Below are 18,732 nucleotides of genomic sequence, written 5' to 3'. Positions count from 1 at the left end.
ATATTTTTAGAGTAGATGGCCTTGGCCATCCAACGGAACGCACCAGGCTTTCGAAATTTTACTTCAGTAGACGGTACTGCTCTCAAGAAAATTGAACACAACTCAAATAATTCCTTGTAATTGTCTCAAGGCAATTGTTCATTTAGGTATTTTTTTTTTTTTTTTTTGCAAAAATGATTATATTTTCTATTTGGGTTATTAATGCAATGCTTATGTCGCAACGGTGATGCAATCTTTCCGTTTTTTAATCCATCTACGAAATTCTTTTTATCTAGAGTTGACTAAACTCTCTGAAACTTCTTAAACAAGGGAACATTCGGTCCATTTGTACCAGGTAGTTCATTTCAAATGAAATAGCCAAAATTATTTCAAATATATGATGTCGGCATGGCAAATAAAGTAGATCTATTTCTAGAAGTGTCTCCAAAATGACTGCTGCACCAGCTTTACAACCTAAATTTGAGTTTATTGGGTCACAACATAGAGCTTGAACATTATCTAAGGCTAAGGCCTTTTCCATCTTCTAATGCTGGTACGTCTAGGAGTTTTTCGGTTTTGCCATTGCTGACAACGATTGGTAACCTGCCTACTTGTTTACACAAAATACTATCAGGGATAATTTTTCCATCCCAATCAATCACAGCAGCAGTGATCTTCTGATCTTCAAATAATTTTGTTATATTCTCTGATTTCTCTTTACGTATATTTTTTCGTAATCTGTTAAATGAACTTATATTCAGTACTAATTTGTTAATATCATGCCCTAAAGCATCAGCTATCATACCAATTATATAAACTGAATCCCTATAAGAAACTCTACAATTATCTAAGGCAGCCACTATATTCTCATTGAGCAAATTAATATTCCCTCTTACGTTTTTATTATTATAATAGCGACTTGATAAGGAGAAATTTGAAACGTTACTTCTTTGTGAAGAAATGTTAGTTTTTTCGCTGTCTAGTAAATTAATGCTATTCGTTTCTCCATTCGAACATACTGCAAAAATTAAATAATTATATAAAATTTTGTAATTTTTATGCTCATTCACCATAAAAAGATCGCAGTCCTTTTTCCCTTCAAAATTCTCATTCTCTAAATCATTAGTATATTTCTCTTGCAATGTAGAATCTTCTTCACGCTAAACCCAAAGTTGAAAATCTGGAAGTAGAAAGTTTAAAACTTTACAAAAGATTAATAACAAGAGAATTATTTATAATGCTCTTTATAAAAAGATTTAAATTAGGCAATTAAATCATGCAAAGTTTAAAATCTATAAATTAATCTCTTAACAGTTAAAGTTTCACTTTTAATCTTCTATAAAGTTTAAAATGTAGGTTTTAAACTTTTTACTTCCAGATTTATAACTTTGGGTTTAGGTTGCGTATTATTTTCTAATAATGATCTTGCGTTTTCAGCTGCATTAATACTTTTATCTGAAAGGCCTTTCAATAAAATATTCAAAATAACATTACCTACATATGATTATTTCTTTTAGTTAAATGCATATATTTATTAATTTTAGTATTCTAATACCTGATATTTCTTGTATCTGCGAATTTAAATTGTAATTAGCTAAATGAATTAATGACTGCTTTAGTAAAAACTCTTTTTGCTTAGCGCCAAATGTTTTCAACACATCACATTCAGCAATATTAAATACTAACTCAAGTTTGTCGGAAAATTCGATCTCTTTAAATTTATTACTGTCTTTATTTTTTCGTTTTTGTATGACTTGATATTCTAAATATAATTTATTCAATTTATAATAACAACGTTGTTGTTTTAGAGTTTTGATTTGAGCTTTATTCCAAAAAACCTCTACTTCTTTTATAACAATAGTGATAGCATTTTTAATAGTAATTTTCAAATATGGAGTATTAAAAAATAAAGCCTGCAAAACGTTCTGATTATTTAGCCAATTATCACTCATAATTTGTGATGTTGTGCTACCAATAAGATAAATATGATCTGATGGTGAATTCATATTGTGCTTTTATTTTTATTGTAATTTACAAATTCTGATTATCCCTGAGAACATAAAAAGGTAAGTATTTGAAGAAAAAATAATAGGTCCAATCAGTACCCAAAAAATTGTTAAAAAGAGTTATTTTTTTTATTTTTGTTTTTCCAAAATCTTTGCTTGTCTTTATTGTCTTTAAAATTTATATTGCCTTTAAAAAACGTAAAAACAGCTTGAATGCTTATTTATTTTGAAGTATATTTAATCTATTATTAATCTTATACAAATATGTTTTTTAAAATAAGTTATTACAAAGCTGCGCATTTAGTTAAGATGTAGTTTTGTAATAAATATAAAATTTGTTATGATGTAGTGAAGCTATAGATTAAGAACAATTTTCATACAACTTAATTTTCTTAAAAATTTTTTATTTTTAGTAAAATGACAACATTTTTTTACACATTTTATTATATTCGATTACTTTTATTTGCTTAAAGGGTTGATGTTGTTTGTATAAAGAAATATTTGTTACCATAGAACCCTTAGAAGCTGCATACATTTAGAAAATTTTGCTGGTATGATTTTTCAGTTTAAGGGGTCCAGTCTGGGTTAAGTCCTGCAAAAAAACAACAGAATATTCATCTGATAAAATTTTTTACTTTTCAAGTAAATTAAAAAACAAAAAATATCTACTGAAAATATTTACAATATACATTATTTCTACCAAAAAATATCATATACATACCATACAAAATCACTGACAAAAATTCATGACATTTTACTATATAAATAAGTGTTTTTAGTCGTCACTTGCCACGGCTTTGTGAAAGATCCGGACCGTCTTCTTTACTCTACCCGAGCTTAAAGTGTACCTTAAACATGCCTCCTCAGACCTAATAAAAGACATTTCTAAAAAATATTCGTTAAATATTATTATTCATACGTTGTATACGTAGCTAATAAATTTAATTAATATTTTTCACACTGTACTTGTTGCTAACAACATTTAATTATTAATTTTTAGAAATGTCTTCCTATAGGTATGAGGGATCATGTTTAAGGTACATTTTAAGCCCGGGCAGAGTAAAGAAGACGGCCCGGATCTTTCACAAAGCCGTGGCAAGTGACGACTAAAAACACTTATTTATATAGTAAAATGTCATGAATTTTTGTCAGTGATTTTGTATGGTATGTATATGATATTTTTTGGTAGAAATAATGTATATTGTAAATATTTTCAGTAGATATTTTTTGTTTTTTAATTTACTTGAAAAGTAAAAAATTTTATCAGACGAATATTCTGTTGTTTTTTTGCAAGATTTAACCCAGACTGGAACCCTTAAGGCGTGATGATATTTTTCTGACATTAGAGAACGTACAAAATGTCGTAATAAATTAGTGTATTATAGTACGGTGTAGAAGATATAAATTATATGTTTATTATTAGATATATGCGCGAACATAATATTTTAATTAGTAATTTTTGAAACTTGGTTTTAATTTATTTAATTTAAAAATTGGTTTAAATAAAACAAGAATGGCCAAGTTTTGTTATCAGAAGTTCAATGGTAGTTCGGAAATTTTTTTAGTGAGATTGGAGAAAAAGGTAGGGAGACTGGAGCAAGACGGCATACGGGGCAAAGCAGACCAAATGCTCTAGCTATCTTTAAACGTCACCCTACCTATCGGAACTGGTTGTAAGTTTCTATTCAAACACTAAGAGTGTTATAGAAATTGTGTTGAGGGGTTGGGAAAAATCTACGGAGCCTGGGTGGTAGTGGTGTCAAATTTTTTATCGATTTAGCAAATTTCTTGATTTTCCAACGATGGATAGAAGCGCTTAGCGTTCACTTGACTGCCTGACGCTTAAAAATTTTGTAAAACATAATTTTAAAAAGATTCTAACCGTTTGTTAACGGTTGGCTTATATCAAAGACAATCGTTGGCTTACGGGGTTGCCCAATAATTAGTAACCAAGTCATTTTGGTTGGGTTATGTTCTACCAGGGTACTAAAAAATTAATTGTTTCTTATATTTATATACCACTGTTACTATATCTTTTGCAATTCACCAATTACTATCTCCTTAAAGATACCTGAAATTCAACTATTCATTATAATCGTTGTAACGAAGAACAACGTCCCTCGCCACGCGAATTTTTTTAAAACGTTTGACGATTTAGTTTTGGAGATATTAATTTTTTTTTTAAATTACCTTTTTTATTATACAAATTGAACGGAAAGGTCAATCTGGAAAATCTTGCGAGAAAAAGTAGGCAATTTTATGCTCTCTTAGATACACTATTGTTGAATATATTGTATTTATTTATTATTTATTTATTATTTATTATTACCAGAAGAAATTTACAAGGTATGTATTTCATACCTGGAAACCTGCAGAGGTAAATAAAATTACCTGTTCGCAGTCTGGTTACAAAGGAAAAAGAAAAATATAAACAAAACTTAAAATTAAAACTTAAAACTAAGATATATACATTTGGCATTAGCTTCTAATAACAAATTTGTGTATTGCATACAGAAACAATTTTTTTTTTTATTATTTTTCTAACAGTTGTATCGTATCCAGTCTTTTATGATTTTCTTTTGAGGGTATTTATTTATATTTAATACTTTTAGTCGATTAGGAAGCTCATTATATACATTAATTGCTTTCATATAGCTGTTCTTATTGCTGATTCTCTTATTTGTTTTTGGTATAATAATACTTCTATTCCTAGTAACACTATCTGATGCTAAGAATTTTTCTTTGAGATCATAGTAGTGTAGTTTAAGAGCTTCGAAAGCAAACAGTTGTCCTATATTTAATGGATTATCTTGTAACAAAAAGTTATTTTTATTGATGATTTTTAAAATTTTGTTTTGTAATTTTTGAACTTGGTCTCGGCTATTCCTATATGCACCGCCCCAAGCAATGATGCCATAAGTTATAATACTATGAAAAAAAGCGTAGTAAATCATTCTGAGAGTCTATGGGCATTGATTTAGAGATTTTATAAAAAATATAGACTAGGTATTTAGTTTTTTCAACTATATATTGCATGTGGTTATCCCACTTTAGATTACTATCAAAGACAACTCCTAAATATTTAAACTTCTCCACCCTAGTTATACTTTTATCAAGAATTTTAACATTTATCTGAGCTGGTACGCTTCCAATATTACTTCCAAAAGTCATGCACACTGTTTTTCCTACATTTAAGGATAACTTGTTTACTGCCAGCCACAGTATCAAAAGCCTTCGCCAGGTCAAGAAAGGTTATTATCGTAGGCTTACTCTTATCGATATTATTATATAATACATTGGTTAGGTAGTTCAGAGCATCCTTCGTACCAATTCCTCTCATAAAACCAAATTGTTGCTTAGAAATTATATTACTCTTTTCTACAAAATCATTTATTCTATTATACATAATTCGCTCAAGAATTTTTGCAACATTAGATATAAGAGAGATAGGTCGATAATTCGTGATCTTATGTTTTTCGCCTGATTTATAAATCGGCACTACTTCAGCACTCTTTAGAGCATCAGGCCATACCGCTTTTTCAATGCACTTATTGAAAATATGGGTCAGAGGACCTGCTATATGATTACATAGCAATTTTAAAGTCTTGGCATTTATCTTATCAAATCCCCCATTTTTCAATTTTAGCGTATTTATTACACTTATTATTTCAGCCATACTGGTTGGCTTTAAGAAAATCGACATAGGATTCATGTCAGGTAGCCTAAGTTCTGCGTTGACAGGTTTCACGATATTTGCACTTAATTTTCTCCCAATTTCGCAGAAGAAAGTATTCATGTTTTGAGCTATTTCGACTTTGTCTGTAATTTTCCTATCATTAACCTTTATATAATTTATGGCATCATTAGATTTTTTAACTTTACCGATTTTTGTATTTATTATTTCCCATAGTTTTTTTGGGTTGTTGTAATTATTCTGCACTAGATTCAATTCATATTTCATTTTGGCATCGGTAATTACCTTATTCAAGATTTTAGAATAGGTTTTATACTGTATTTTAAGCTGTTTATTCTGCACATCTAGTTGTCACAACTTATACAAAAATTCTTTGGTTTCACATGATCTTATTATTGCGTCGGTAATCCAGTTTTTTCTACCATTTTGTCTATTAGTCTTTTTTGTTGTTTTTGACAATTCTACGCATTGCTTGATTTCATTTAACAATTTTTCTACAGCCAAGTTTGGATCAGGTATCGAACTAATTTCATCTCAGTTTCTTGAATTAGCGTTACTTATTATTTTTTTGTAGTTTAAGAAAACATACGGTTCTTTAGTTACTGTCTTTAGCTTATTTACAGCTATGATAATCGGGTAATGATCCGTTAGATCATGCTTAAGCTTGTATGTGGCTGTGTTAATGTTGTGAGATTTAATGAAAATGTTGTCCATACATGATCCTTTAGCTCTATCGATAGCTGGCTTTATAATACCAACAAAACCCTGAATAAATCCCTTATCAAGGAAGTTACATAGAAAATCTTGGCTATAATGATCACAGTCTAGCAGGTCAATATTAAAATCACCTATGACTAAGTGATTCTTTACATTTTTTTTTATAAATTAAGTACTTATCAGATCTAGTATAAATTCTGTTTTCGGTATCCCATGTGACCTATACATGGCTGATATTTCAAGACCGCTTTTATCATTTAAGATTATTCTAGTATTTATTATTTTAATTCTCCATGCTTCAATGACTTTGGTATTTTTGACTAGATTGCTATTGACAAAAACAAAGACTCCATCATTCCTGTTTATCCTACTTTCGTTATAATAAGTTTTATATTCATAATCTGAACCATTCAGTTGATAGAAATTATAATTAACTTGCTCAAAAGCTACTGAACATATCACAATCGCTGGTTTGATAGCTAAACTTTCTATTAAAATTTTCAGCTTATCAAAATTTGCATTCATACTACGAATGTTTACATGCATGATAAAGTCCTTCTTATTGTTTATAGCTTTGTTAAAATTTTCAATATTACCGCATGTCCGTTCTTTTTGCATCGATTCATTTTGAAACCTATCCAAATAATCAAAAATATCCATTTTTACCTATTTCTTGTTGGCTGATGACAATGCAGAGGATTGCGGTTTTAGATGGTTCAGTGGAATTTGTGGATCACGTCTTGTGATTGGTCTTCTGTTGTGTTCAGTTTCTGGCTTTGTTTTGTTGCGTGGAGTGTCATTTTCCTGTTGTTCACTATCTACGACATTATTAGCCTCTGTGGATACTTTACGCCTGTTTGCCAATTCTATGCTATGATAGATCGATTCAGTTTCAGGTAGAGTAGGTTTTATGGGGTAATCAATAGAGTCAATATATCTGTCAATTTTCTTTTTCAAGATGCTGCACAAGTTAGAGTCATAAGTATGATGTTTCGTGTTTAACTTTGACTTGTATTTTGGGTTACTATAGTGACAGTTAATGCACTTAGCATAATCTTTATCACAATTACACGTATTATGCTTCCCGGAACATTTCAAACACAGAAACTCATTTTGGCATTTCCTGGCACTGTGTCGAAATCTACCGCACTTGAAACATGGGCAAACGTTAACCAAATGATAGGCTTTGCATTGCTGATATCCAACAAAAACTTTGTTATTATTTTCTCGTATATGCTTGTAGATGTCAGCTGGGACTTCCATTATGACCGTACTCAAGCTATTATAATTATTCTTATACATGTGTAGGACTTGTCCTCCCTTTTCAAAACAACTGAAGTTCCTTTCGTTTATGTCCTTTTCAATATCCTTGATGTCCATATTTGCGTGATTATCTATACCTACTATCTTAATTTTCGGGTTGTTGAGTTCATTTTTCATGACATCACATTGATCCTCTAGTTTTTCCTTTAGTACTGTCTCTGTCAATACCGCACTATTCTCATTAAGACAGCTTATAATGACTTCTTCATTTTTATTTACGTAGATGTTCTTTGTTTGGATGTTTTTTTCAGATGTTAGACATTCAATAACTGACTTCATAACATCTATATTACTTTTGTTGTTTTTTCTTACGGATATTTTAGGAATTTTTTTATGGATTGGTCTAGAGTACTTCATGGCATTTGAGTATGTAAGGACATTGTTGTCAGTTTTACTTCTGGTGTTTTATAATTTTTCTTTTAGGAGGTCATTTTTCTCAGTTAATTCACTAACTAATCTCCTTAACAGCATGTTTTCCGTTTTCAGCAGTTCAAGATCACTTTCATCTATGGAATCAGTTTCTTGCAAGTCTTGAGTCTTGTTACTAGTTTCTGCCAGAAGGTCATTCCTCACATCTTCTGATTTTTTTAGTTTAATCTGTGCAATTAAAAGTGATGCTGACTCACTCAGGGCATCCTCATCAATTTTTGAGGTTATGTTCCGATCACTGCGTTCAGAGCGTACTATAAGGTAATTACCAATGAATTTAAAGTTTTCATTCTTGTTCTTAAGGCAGCTGAGGTGATATGCCTCATCACAGATCACGCACACTGCTGTTGTTGCAGGTTTTTGTTTGCAACATGCAAAATTACTGCGACACTTGTCAGGAGGCTTGTTTCGGCCCGGCGCCATTTTGGCATGTGAGGACGTATGTATTTTTTCAGCTTGTAATGCTTATCAAAATTTTCGAGAGAAAAGAAAGAAACCTTCCTTCCTTTTTCAATTTTCAAAACTCCCGCTCTAGCAGATTCTTGAGACACGCGTCAAAATTACCATGGCCGATCAGTCATAGGTGTCAACGTTTTTCCAGAGTCGATGGTGTTGCACTCTGGTGGCGAAAATTGGTACTAGACGCGCAGCGACGGTGACAACTGATATCGCGCTCTTTAGAGAGAAATAGAGCTATATGTTTCTAACCTCAAAACATTTCTGAAGAAGACCTCGGTTCGGTGGAATTTGGAGATGATGATCACAGAAACGTGATTTTCCTTTTTTTTCCTTTTTAGCGATGTTGAACACTGATGTTATGTCCTCCTGATGGAACAGCCATGAGTATCTTCGCCGTCAGCAGTCGTTCAGTGGTTGAGATGAGGTTATGCTATCACCAGCTTGCGAAAAAAAATCCTCCAGGCTCGTAAAACACACGAAAAGCCGTGGTTTTTTAGCGCTAGCGTGCGAGCCGGTTAGAGGATCCTTCTCGCTGCGAAAAATCACTCAATCGAGTGAGAAAACACATTAAAAAGATGTTAAACAGGCAGAGCGACTTGTTGATAATGTTAGACTTACCATAGACTACCTAATATATGTTATCGCTTCTCGGCCTATTGGCTAAGATCAAAGTTTATAGATCATATTATCAAAAAAAGCAAAATTTTTTTTGCAAAAATAAAAAAATTGCTATAAGATAGCCTTAAAATGGTCAGAATCCTAAAAGAAAATTTTCCCGAATTCAGAATCAGAAAACATATATGCATGCCAAATTTTATTACGATCGTGGTTCCAGAATTATGATGGTATACGTACACACATACACACACACATCCGCACGGACAGTTTCTAAAAACGCATGATTCGAACTCTAAACACCATCAAATGCGTTTCTACAAAGTTTCAGCGAAACTGAAAATTTTACTATTACAAAGCTTCCTCGTAGGAAGAAGCAAAAAAACCAACTAAAGCGTAAACAAAAGTGAACAAACTGCTGTCAGGAAAGTAAGTTGTAAGAGAAAAAAATCGATCAGGAAAAACAATATAACGTAATTCAAGATCATTACTTAGGACCGATGAACGTTTGCTGTGAACATTGCGGGGCAATGAATTTTGCAGATGGGAATGTATCAAATAAAGGTAAATCATTTAACGACTGCTGTAGTCATGGTGCCTTAGAATTAAAATCGATTCCAAAATTTCTACATGAATTGCAATTTTTATTTTATAAAAAATCGAGTAGATTTATTAATCGTATTAGGAATTATAACAATATATTCGCATTTGCATTATTTCATGCTAATTTAATTAATTTAAGATCTGCTGGACGTGCTCCATCTTGCTTTAAAATTCAAGGGCAAATTTACTATTAAATTAATAAAGCTTTATATCCTGAATTAGATGGGAATCCAACTTATGGTCAACCTTTCATTATATTGTAGATCCACAAAAAGCAATTGATCATCGTGCTCCTTCCAATTATGGTGTAAATATAACTATTTCTCATACTCTAGAAAATATATTAAGTGAACACAATATTCTTGCTCGATCGTATTAAATGACGAATCAAGAAATTGCTTATCAGCGAGATTTATCGATAATTCTGAACCAGAATTACAATTGCTCTTTAATTTAAAAGCCGAACAATATAGAAACACATATAATTGTCAAAGAGCCAATGAGGTTACTGGTGTTTTTCTTACAACCGCTGATGGTGATATACCAAAATCATATGTAACCATCTGTAATAAAAGCACGCAATTATGATCTATTAGCTCAATGAATCCATTGGGCGAACCTATGGTATATTCATTGATTTATTCGCACAGAACCGAAGAGTAGAGCGCAAATTTGAAACAACTGAATAATAGAATACGATTTAGCAATGAAAACCTTGATGATTATAAAGTAAGTAGTCGTTGTGTTACGAGATGCGCCTATGTCAAATACAGAATCGGTATTTGACTTAATGAATTTAATGCATTTTTATTAGGTCTTAAATTATTCTAACAGTGAGTAGTGGATAATTACGTTAAAATTGAAAAAAAAATATAATTTAATATTGTAAAGGTAATCAAAAGTAATTGCATGCAGAGTCTAATCAAGAGTTAATTGATCATTTAAATACTAAGACAAGTAATGCCAATTGTCAGATTGGTAAAATGATTGTACTAACATCAACATTCATAAGTTAGCCATAATATATGATGCAAAATTACTAAGATTCTATGGCTATTGTACATAAAACAGGTAAACCAGATTTATTTATCAATATGACATGTAAACCTAATTAGATAGAGATTAAAGATAATTTACTGCCCAATCAACAAACCTCGCATAGTGGGGATGTAAATTAACGTTTTCGCCGACAGTGCATAACGCACTGTTTTCAGGCTACAACTTGCATTGACTTGCTCGTCTATAAGCGGGTGTGTTTCAGAATAACAGGGTGAAAGGATATGTACGGTAAGAATCGGCTGTGGAGAGTCTATGCTTTTGTATGGTGTTTCAGTACAAGCATTCCTTGTAGTTGCTCTGATTACCTAATTCCATGTTTTGATTTGAATACTAATTTTAATTTGGGCTTTACTGCTGTTAACACTAATACGAGTGTCTTTTACTTCGGCATATTGCGGGTCGGTGAAATTTGAAAAAGAAATTTAAACTTTGGAGAAATTAGGGAAAACTAAACGTTTAACAAAACTTCTTACCTTCAATTCCAAAGATTGTAATGATTCCAAAATGCAGAAAACCACCGACAAAAAGACCAGTCTGCTCGGTGTGTGGATACCCGACAACACCTCCAACGAGCACATGTCCAACGTGCCGCCTTCCCAGCCATTCCCGACTGAATTATTATCATTCACACCAGTCAACTCTGACTGACGTCGATGAGATATGGAGAGAGCTGTATAATAATATAATTAAAACAAAAATATTTTTAAAATTTATGTAATGTATGTTTGTGGGATTGAAATCTAAAATTTTAATCAAAAATTTCATTCCAAACTATATTTTCTATTTCTGAATTGTTTTCACTTTCAAGTTGAATAAATAAGCGATTAAAATTTTTGCATCTGGATTATAATACGTACAAATAGTTATGAGAAATTAACGGCTTTTTTAAGTATATTCCTGCATTATCGAAATTTCGACCTTGAGATTCATTAATAGTCATTGCAAACGCTAAGACTAAAGGAAATTGTTAAATTTTCAGTATATAAGGTAATTCTAGGTATAAATACTTTTTTTCCCATTTTTTCCCCAGTTATAATTTTGGCTTCAATATTATACTTAAATAATTTGCTAACTTTTAATCGTGTGCCATTACACAAACTGTCTGTTATGCTCAAGTTTCTTATAAGCATAACGATTGCCCCAATTTTCAAATTAAGTTCGTAAGGTGGCAATCCTTCTCGAACGCTATTTAATATTTCGACAGAGAAATCTATGTAAATATTATCGTCAGATTTATCAATACCTTTATAAGTTGCAGTATCAATGCTATAATATATTTTTGTTTCTTCTTCCATTTGAATCAAAATTTTATTATTCAAAAAATAAGTATATTCGTTCTGAGAAGTGAGTATTGCGCTAAATAAATATATAATATAGGTAGATGTGTCTTTGTGTGTGTGTGTGTGTGTGTGCGTAAGGCTTTTGCCCGCTTCTGGTTAATATGGTCGCTATAATCATCCTTCATTTTCTGCGTCACACACACGCGTACATACTCAGCCTTTTTATCTTCTTCGTCTTTTCTGACTTTCTTGAGAATGTCTGCTGCATAGTTGCTGACTGAGCACCATCCATCCTCTGAAGTCAGCATGGTCGTCATAATCGACTCAGGAGTTACTCTGATCTAAAAATAACTCCAGTTTTTCTCGCTCCTAATGATATCGTGAGCACACGCGAAAGACGTGCTCAACATCCTCTGTTGCATCCGAACATATTGGGCAGTTCGGACAGTCGTCTAGTTTGAACTGGTGCAGGTACGCCTGGAACATCCGTGCCTGGTCAAAAACTGCGTGAGGTAGTAGTTAACTTCCCTAAGTCTTCTTCCAATCCAGTATTCTATCCTTGGTATAAGGCGATAAATCCGTCGCCATTTGCCACTAGCTTCCCATCTTGTTTGCCATTCACCCATTGTCTACTTTCTTGCGAAATCCCAGATCTCCTTTTGGCTTTTGACATTCGTTTGTCTCCTATCTTTGAATACAATGAGCGGCATGCCTGCTATAATGCAGACAGCATTGTCCGATACTGTACGGTAAGCGGACGCAACTCTTAGTGCAATGGCCTCTACCAGTTTTATAGTATTTCTTCCTAGCCAGTTGTTATCGTCTTCTGGTCCAGTGGCACTCGCTATGTGCACTTGCAACGTGCACTCGCAATCTCCTTGTCCCACCAGAATACTGGTGGTCGTCTAATGTATGCCACTCTTCGAGGCATAGCAGCGTTACATGCTCGGGTAATGTTTACCGTCACCTGCCCCGCCTTGCCGTTCGCCGTTCCAGACAGTTGCATTTTGTCTAGTGCTAACAGGAACGTCCTCTTATCATAGTCCTTCGTTTTCTAGCTAACTCTATTGATCGTCGTACTCGCGCAGGGTCCCTGATTTGATATTACTAGCTATATTATTATGGCCTGGTGATCATTATGTGTTTAGTTCTCACTTACTATCGATGAAACAACTGAGCCAATAAGGCTGCTGCTAACAAACGTAAGGTCGGCAATAGACCCTGCGTCTCCTCCTCTTTTAAAGGTTTGGGTGCATCCTTGGTTAACTAGGACCAAATCCAGGAGAGCAAATGCTTCCGGGAGTACTCGACCTCTGTGGTTAGTCCTTATGCTACCCCGCTCCACAGCCCATGCATTGAAGTCGCCTGCAATCAGTACCGGTTTCCTTCCTACTGCGTCTTGCATGAGTTGATCTAGCAGTTGCTTGAACTGCTCGATTTGAGCGTTCGGTGAAGTGTAGCAGCTGTGACACCTGCTACCTCAGCCCGTATTGACCCTTCTTTACGGGTCTTCATTTTTTCACAAAAAGCAACGTCTTTACATGCCCAGATCGCTGTTTTACCCGTAATGACCAATTCCCACGATGATTTGTCTAGGTTCTTATATGGTTCGCACACAATGGCTATGTCTACCTCTTTCCTGCGGACATACTGCTTGAGTAGGTCCTGTGCTGTTTCACAATGGTTTAGATTTAATTGCATTATCATGATTTTTCTCAGTTCTTTAGTTCTTCTAATTCGGCTCGGTAGACTGGGCATGTATTGCTACCAGCTGCATTTTCCATCCTTTTCCTAGCAGATAATACAACTCAGCTCGTTCTTGCAACTTTTCGCTGCATGTCATTCCGTTTCGCACTTAAAACAGCATTTACTTCTGTCGTACGTCTCTGTACACTTTTTTGCGATATGGCCAAAACCTACGTATTTATAGCATCTAGTAGCTTCAAAAGAAGATCTCTTGCCACCGTTTTGCGTATCTTATTTATGCTGTTACCAAGCACCGTCAGATTGGGGTTCGCTTTTATTTTGCTCAAAATATCAGCGTACGAACTTCTCTCAGTAGTTTTTATAACAAGTGCATCAGGCCTGGTAGGTCTCTCTCGTGGTTTTTTAGTGCTGTTTTCGTTATTGGCACCGGTGCCTTCGTGTATTTTTTTTTCTTTTCTTTCTTTTTTTTCTGGCCATAACCTCCTGCTAGGGTTGGTCTGCTTTTTCTTCTGAAGACTCCTATGCGTGGATTTTTGACGTGCCTATCACCGAGACTACTTCCTTATTGTTCCTTGTTCTCTTAGCGTAGTTTTCTTGTCGCTCTTTTACCTGATTTGGTGACGTTTGATGCTTCTATCGTCTGTAATGCCTTTTTCTCCTTCTGGATATGATGCTGACTCGGTAACATTTCCGCTTTACTTAGCATCGATCTAAGGCTTTTTTTACTCTTTTTGAGCGCCTCTTTTCCTCTTTCAAGTGGCTTGACCTGGATCATAATCGCCGATAGGTTGCTTTTAACAGACTTATGGATGTTGTATGCGTTTGACACAACATTATCCATAGAGTCTAGCCTAGCTCGGATCATCTTCCATGTGTTTTCTCGTTCTCGCTTAGCATCCCGGATTTTATTCCAGATCTCGAGAGCTCCTTTTCCTGCTTTCTCTCCTTGCTCGGTTAAATTATCCATGCTCGATATTAGTCTTCATCCCGGTATGTGTCTGACTATGCGTACGTGTTTTCATACAATCCGTGCAATTACGCGCCCCGAGTTAATGTAAATGATCAAATTAATTATTATTCGATAATAATTAGTGATTATTTTTAACAATTTTTAAAAATTAAAACATATTTCAAATTTAACTGTCACAATTGATGTACATATATTTATATACCTTCATATATATTTTTTAGGATCGTCTCTGACATATTTTTTTTTATGTACCATTTCCAATTGTAAATAAAATTAATTATTAAAAATTATGTACAAGTAAACTAAACAATTGCAATAAATAAATTTAAATATTTGCTAATAGTTTATATTAAAGAGAAATTTTTTATATAAACTCAGTATAGACTGTATGAAAATAATAAAATATTATATTAACATACGAATAAACATAATTTTCGACTATTTTATTCATCCCAACATACTTTACAACAAAATATAATAACGAACACATGTTAACCGCCAGCGATGCTAGCGTTTTTGGCTAGGAGTATTTAATCTAATATATGGAGATATTATCTTTTCACAGTTTTTATGTTTAACAGTATTATATCTATAACCTATCTATATTATTTACCCAGTAACTATAATTTTAAAATGTTTGATTACAGGTGGCGGAGCTATTGAAATGGCTGTATCTCGTATTCTAAATGAAAAAGCTGCTGGTTTAGCTGGAATTGAACAATGGCCATATAAAGCAGTGGCTCAAGCATTAGAAATCATTCCAAGAACTTTAACTCAAAATTGTGGTGCTAATACAGTGAGAACTCTCACTGCTTTAAGAGCTAAACATGCTACTGGTGGTACTACATGGGGAATAAATGGAGAAACCGGACAACTAATTGATATGAAGGATCACGGTATCTGGGAACCAGTAGCGGTTAAATTGCAAACTTATAAAACCGCCATAGAAACAGCTGTCCTTTTGCTAAGAATTGATGATATCGTCTCCGGAAGTAAAAAGAAAGGGTCTGCACACGACCATGTTCAAACTACTCAAGTCTCAGATGAATCACTAAAAGAATAATTACTTAAATTTTTTATATCAAAATATTGAATAGCTTTTTAAAAAAATTCTGCATTTCACATCTTTAAACTTTTAAAATTTATACTTATAAACCCTTATAAAAAAAACATCTCAGATATATTTGTCACTTCTGTTTTCAAACTCTAACATTAGGTAACCCAGTCCCCATTTTTCATGAAAAGCCACAAACTACCACATTTGAGAATATCGTGTAGTCGATTTAAAATGTTGAAACATAACAAAACCAAAAAAAAAACAGTGTCACGGAAAAAGTACTTAAAAATTTGCTCTGTCTGCATTCAATACAGTCGCGTCGAACAAAAATACCTTAACAATTTTTGTCTTCGAACGCAGACTTAAGATTGTTGCCGGTAGCTCGAAAGGTTTTGAGAAAAGATGAGAAATATTAAACACGTGTTTACTTGCTTCAAGCTTAGCCACTCCTTAAAATAAAAATAGTGTATATTTTAAAGTTGTAAGTGTTTTTTTTTATTTATATGCGTTTACAAGTGTTTAATTTCTAATTTTAATATTATAGATGTTTGTAAGAGTGTAAATAAGTCGGGCGAGGGGGCGGGGTAAATACCAAGTGTAATTTCGTTCGTGTAGATGTTAGTGATAGCGTAGATAGTGGGGGTAAGTACCATAAGCGTAAAGTGGCCTTCGGCTCGTGCTACCCCGCCTTCGACTCGTACTGCAAATTCTACACTTACTGGTGTGCACCGACAGCCAAGCACACTAAAAAGCGTGCTTGGTTGTCGGTGCACACCATAGTTTTTATAACCCCTGAATGGATTTTTACACTTTTCACGACTAGAATGCGGAATTTTTCTAAATTTCTATAATGTGGCACAAAGACACAAAAATTGTAGTTCACAACAAATTTTGTGAGCAGGTAAGAATAGTCTATTGTGTACTAAGGGCGTGAAGTGGGCTTTGTAGACCAAGTGTATTCTGCAGTACAACACGAGACGAGCAAGCACGAGCCGAAGGTGAGTGCGTTTGCGAGCCGAAGACGGGTACTGCAACCACACTAGGGAAAAAACCTACTTAGTCCTTCGTGCACACCCTATTTTTTCGTGTTTATTTGTACGAGTCAACAGGAGCTTACAACAATTTTTTATCACGGTAACCACTCTCTTGTTGAAACGACATAGAAAAACAAAATTTTTCAATTTTATCATAAAAGGTGAATTAATAATGCAAATACATAAAAACCAATGCTTTCCCAAAAAGCCGATAAATAGTATATTGTGTACCAAGAGCGTAAAGTAGACTTTTTTAGACTGAGTGTGGAGATTGCAGTACGAGTCGAAGCGAGCAGCCCGAGCCTAAGGCAAAGGCGTTCACGAGCCGCAGACGAGTACCGCAATATTCACACCCTCGTGTGCATAAGCAGGCTTTTTGACCTCTCAAAAAGCCTAGATAGGCCTTGGTGCACACCATAGTTTTTGTAACGCACGTATTGACTTCTGCGTTTTTTGTGCCTGTAAGCTAAACTAAGGTGACTTATTTTTGACAAGGTTCCTTAAAGTATTTAGTTCTATATATGATGCATATACTTATATTTATATACGTGTTACTACATGATTTAATCATTTTTAAGAATTTTTTGCTCGCTCTTTTCAGGCTATTAAAAAAAAGGCCACTTTAGGGCCGCTTTTTAGGTCTAAAAAACGCGGAAATTTGTTACAAACGTACGGAGCGCCGCGTAAATACCGCACGGTTGCTGCCAGGATGGTTTCTCTGGCCACACGGGACCTAGTAATTTCCAAAAAAAAAAAAAATAAACTATCGTCACTCAAGAGCCAGCAGCTGTTTGGAGCGGGAGGCGACGCCCCGATCTACATCAAAGAGCTGTGCCAGAACTGGTCTTCGAGCTTTGGTGAAAAGCTCTCGCAGCTAAACATTGTATTAATTATTATAGTGCGTATGTTTACGATAATAATATGTGTATGCTGCAAGCGCGTGATTTCCGGTCAATCCTGATCTCCGACGCGACTGTGCTTACACAGCTCTGTCAGATTATTATTGTTAGCCCTATAAATCGCACCAGATGCCAGGCTGTTCACTTAACGGACCGTCCACAGGTATCAGACGCGATCTTAATTTATCACATAATTATGCGAATCGTCTCAAAACGTACTTCAATGTAATTACGCATCAATGCGAAGTTGCTTACTACGACTTTATCGCGATCACCGAAACGTTTCTTACCCATTCAAGATGATCTTGAAACTATTGACCTTGACTCAATAGTGAACATTCGCCGTTATATTTTCTTCAGGTTAGATAAAGTTGTAAAACAAGGTAGAGGCGTCGGAGTGTATGTTAGAGACTGTTATGAAGTGCGCATTCTCGAAAGTTCGGACTCACTGTACTCTAACACTTCCGAGTTCTTGATCATTGTAATAAAAAGTCGCTGCAATTCTTTATTATTCTCCATTATTTACTGTCGGTCCGGACCAGCCTATTCACACCACTTTTTTGACACTCTCCAATTTTCTTCCTTTCTATAACAACATCATCATCACCAATGTGCAAAATCTCTCCATGAGTGAGTAGACAGCAGATCGCTTTATGTAGTACCGTCCGACGCTATACACCATTCTCGCATTGAGACTGTCCCGGCGGGCACTTGCTGGATATTTTCATCAAGAAGTCACAGATGGCAGTACTTAACTACTCTAAATCCGAAGCACCATTTATAGCAAGACACGATTGCATCGAGCTTGTTTACAAATTCAACCAGCCTGCTGCGACATCAAAGAAAACTAAAATACTAAAAAAACTGACTGACATGATTAATACCAGCATGTCGCGCATTT

At 34.1% G+C, this 18,732-nt stretch overlaps 1 protein-coding gene across 1 annotated transcript in view; it reads left to right on the top strand.

The window, feature by feature from the left end:
- The window catches only part of Cctgamma (T-complex protein 1 subunit gamma), a 92,041-nt gene extending 76,017 nt beyond the window's left edge, over positions 1–16,024 (top strand). Inside the window, 1 exon segment of the mRNA NM_001190930.1 lies at positions 15,489–16,024. Coding sequence (NP_001177859.1) covers positions 15,489–15,904 — 416 coding nt within the window. The 3' untranslated portion in view covers positions 15,905–16,024.
- Positions 16,025–18,732: the final 2,708 nt, after the last annotated feature.

The sequence above is a fragment of the Nasonia vitripennis genome (assembly GCF_009193385.2).
Source record: "Nasonia vitripennis strain AsymCx chromosome 4 unlocalized genomic scaffold, Nvit_psr_1.1 chr4_random0010, whole genome shotgun sequence".
Classification (NCBI taxonomy): Eukaryota; Metazoa; Arthropoda; class Insecta; order Hymenoptera; family Pteromalidae; genus Nasonia; species Nasonia vitripennis.
The sequence above is the reverse complement of the archived record's forward strand: the minus strand, read 5'-3'. Positions and strand labels throughout refer to the sequence as shown.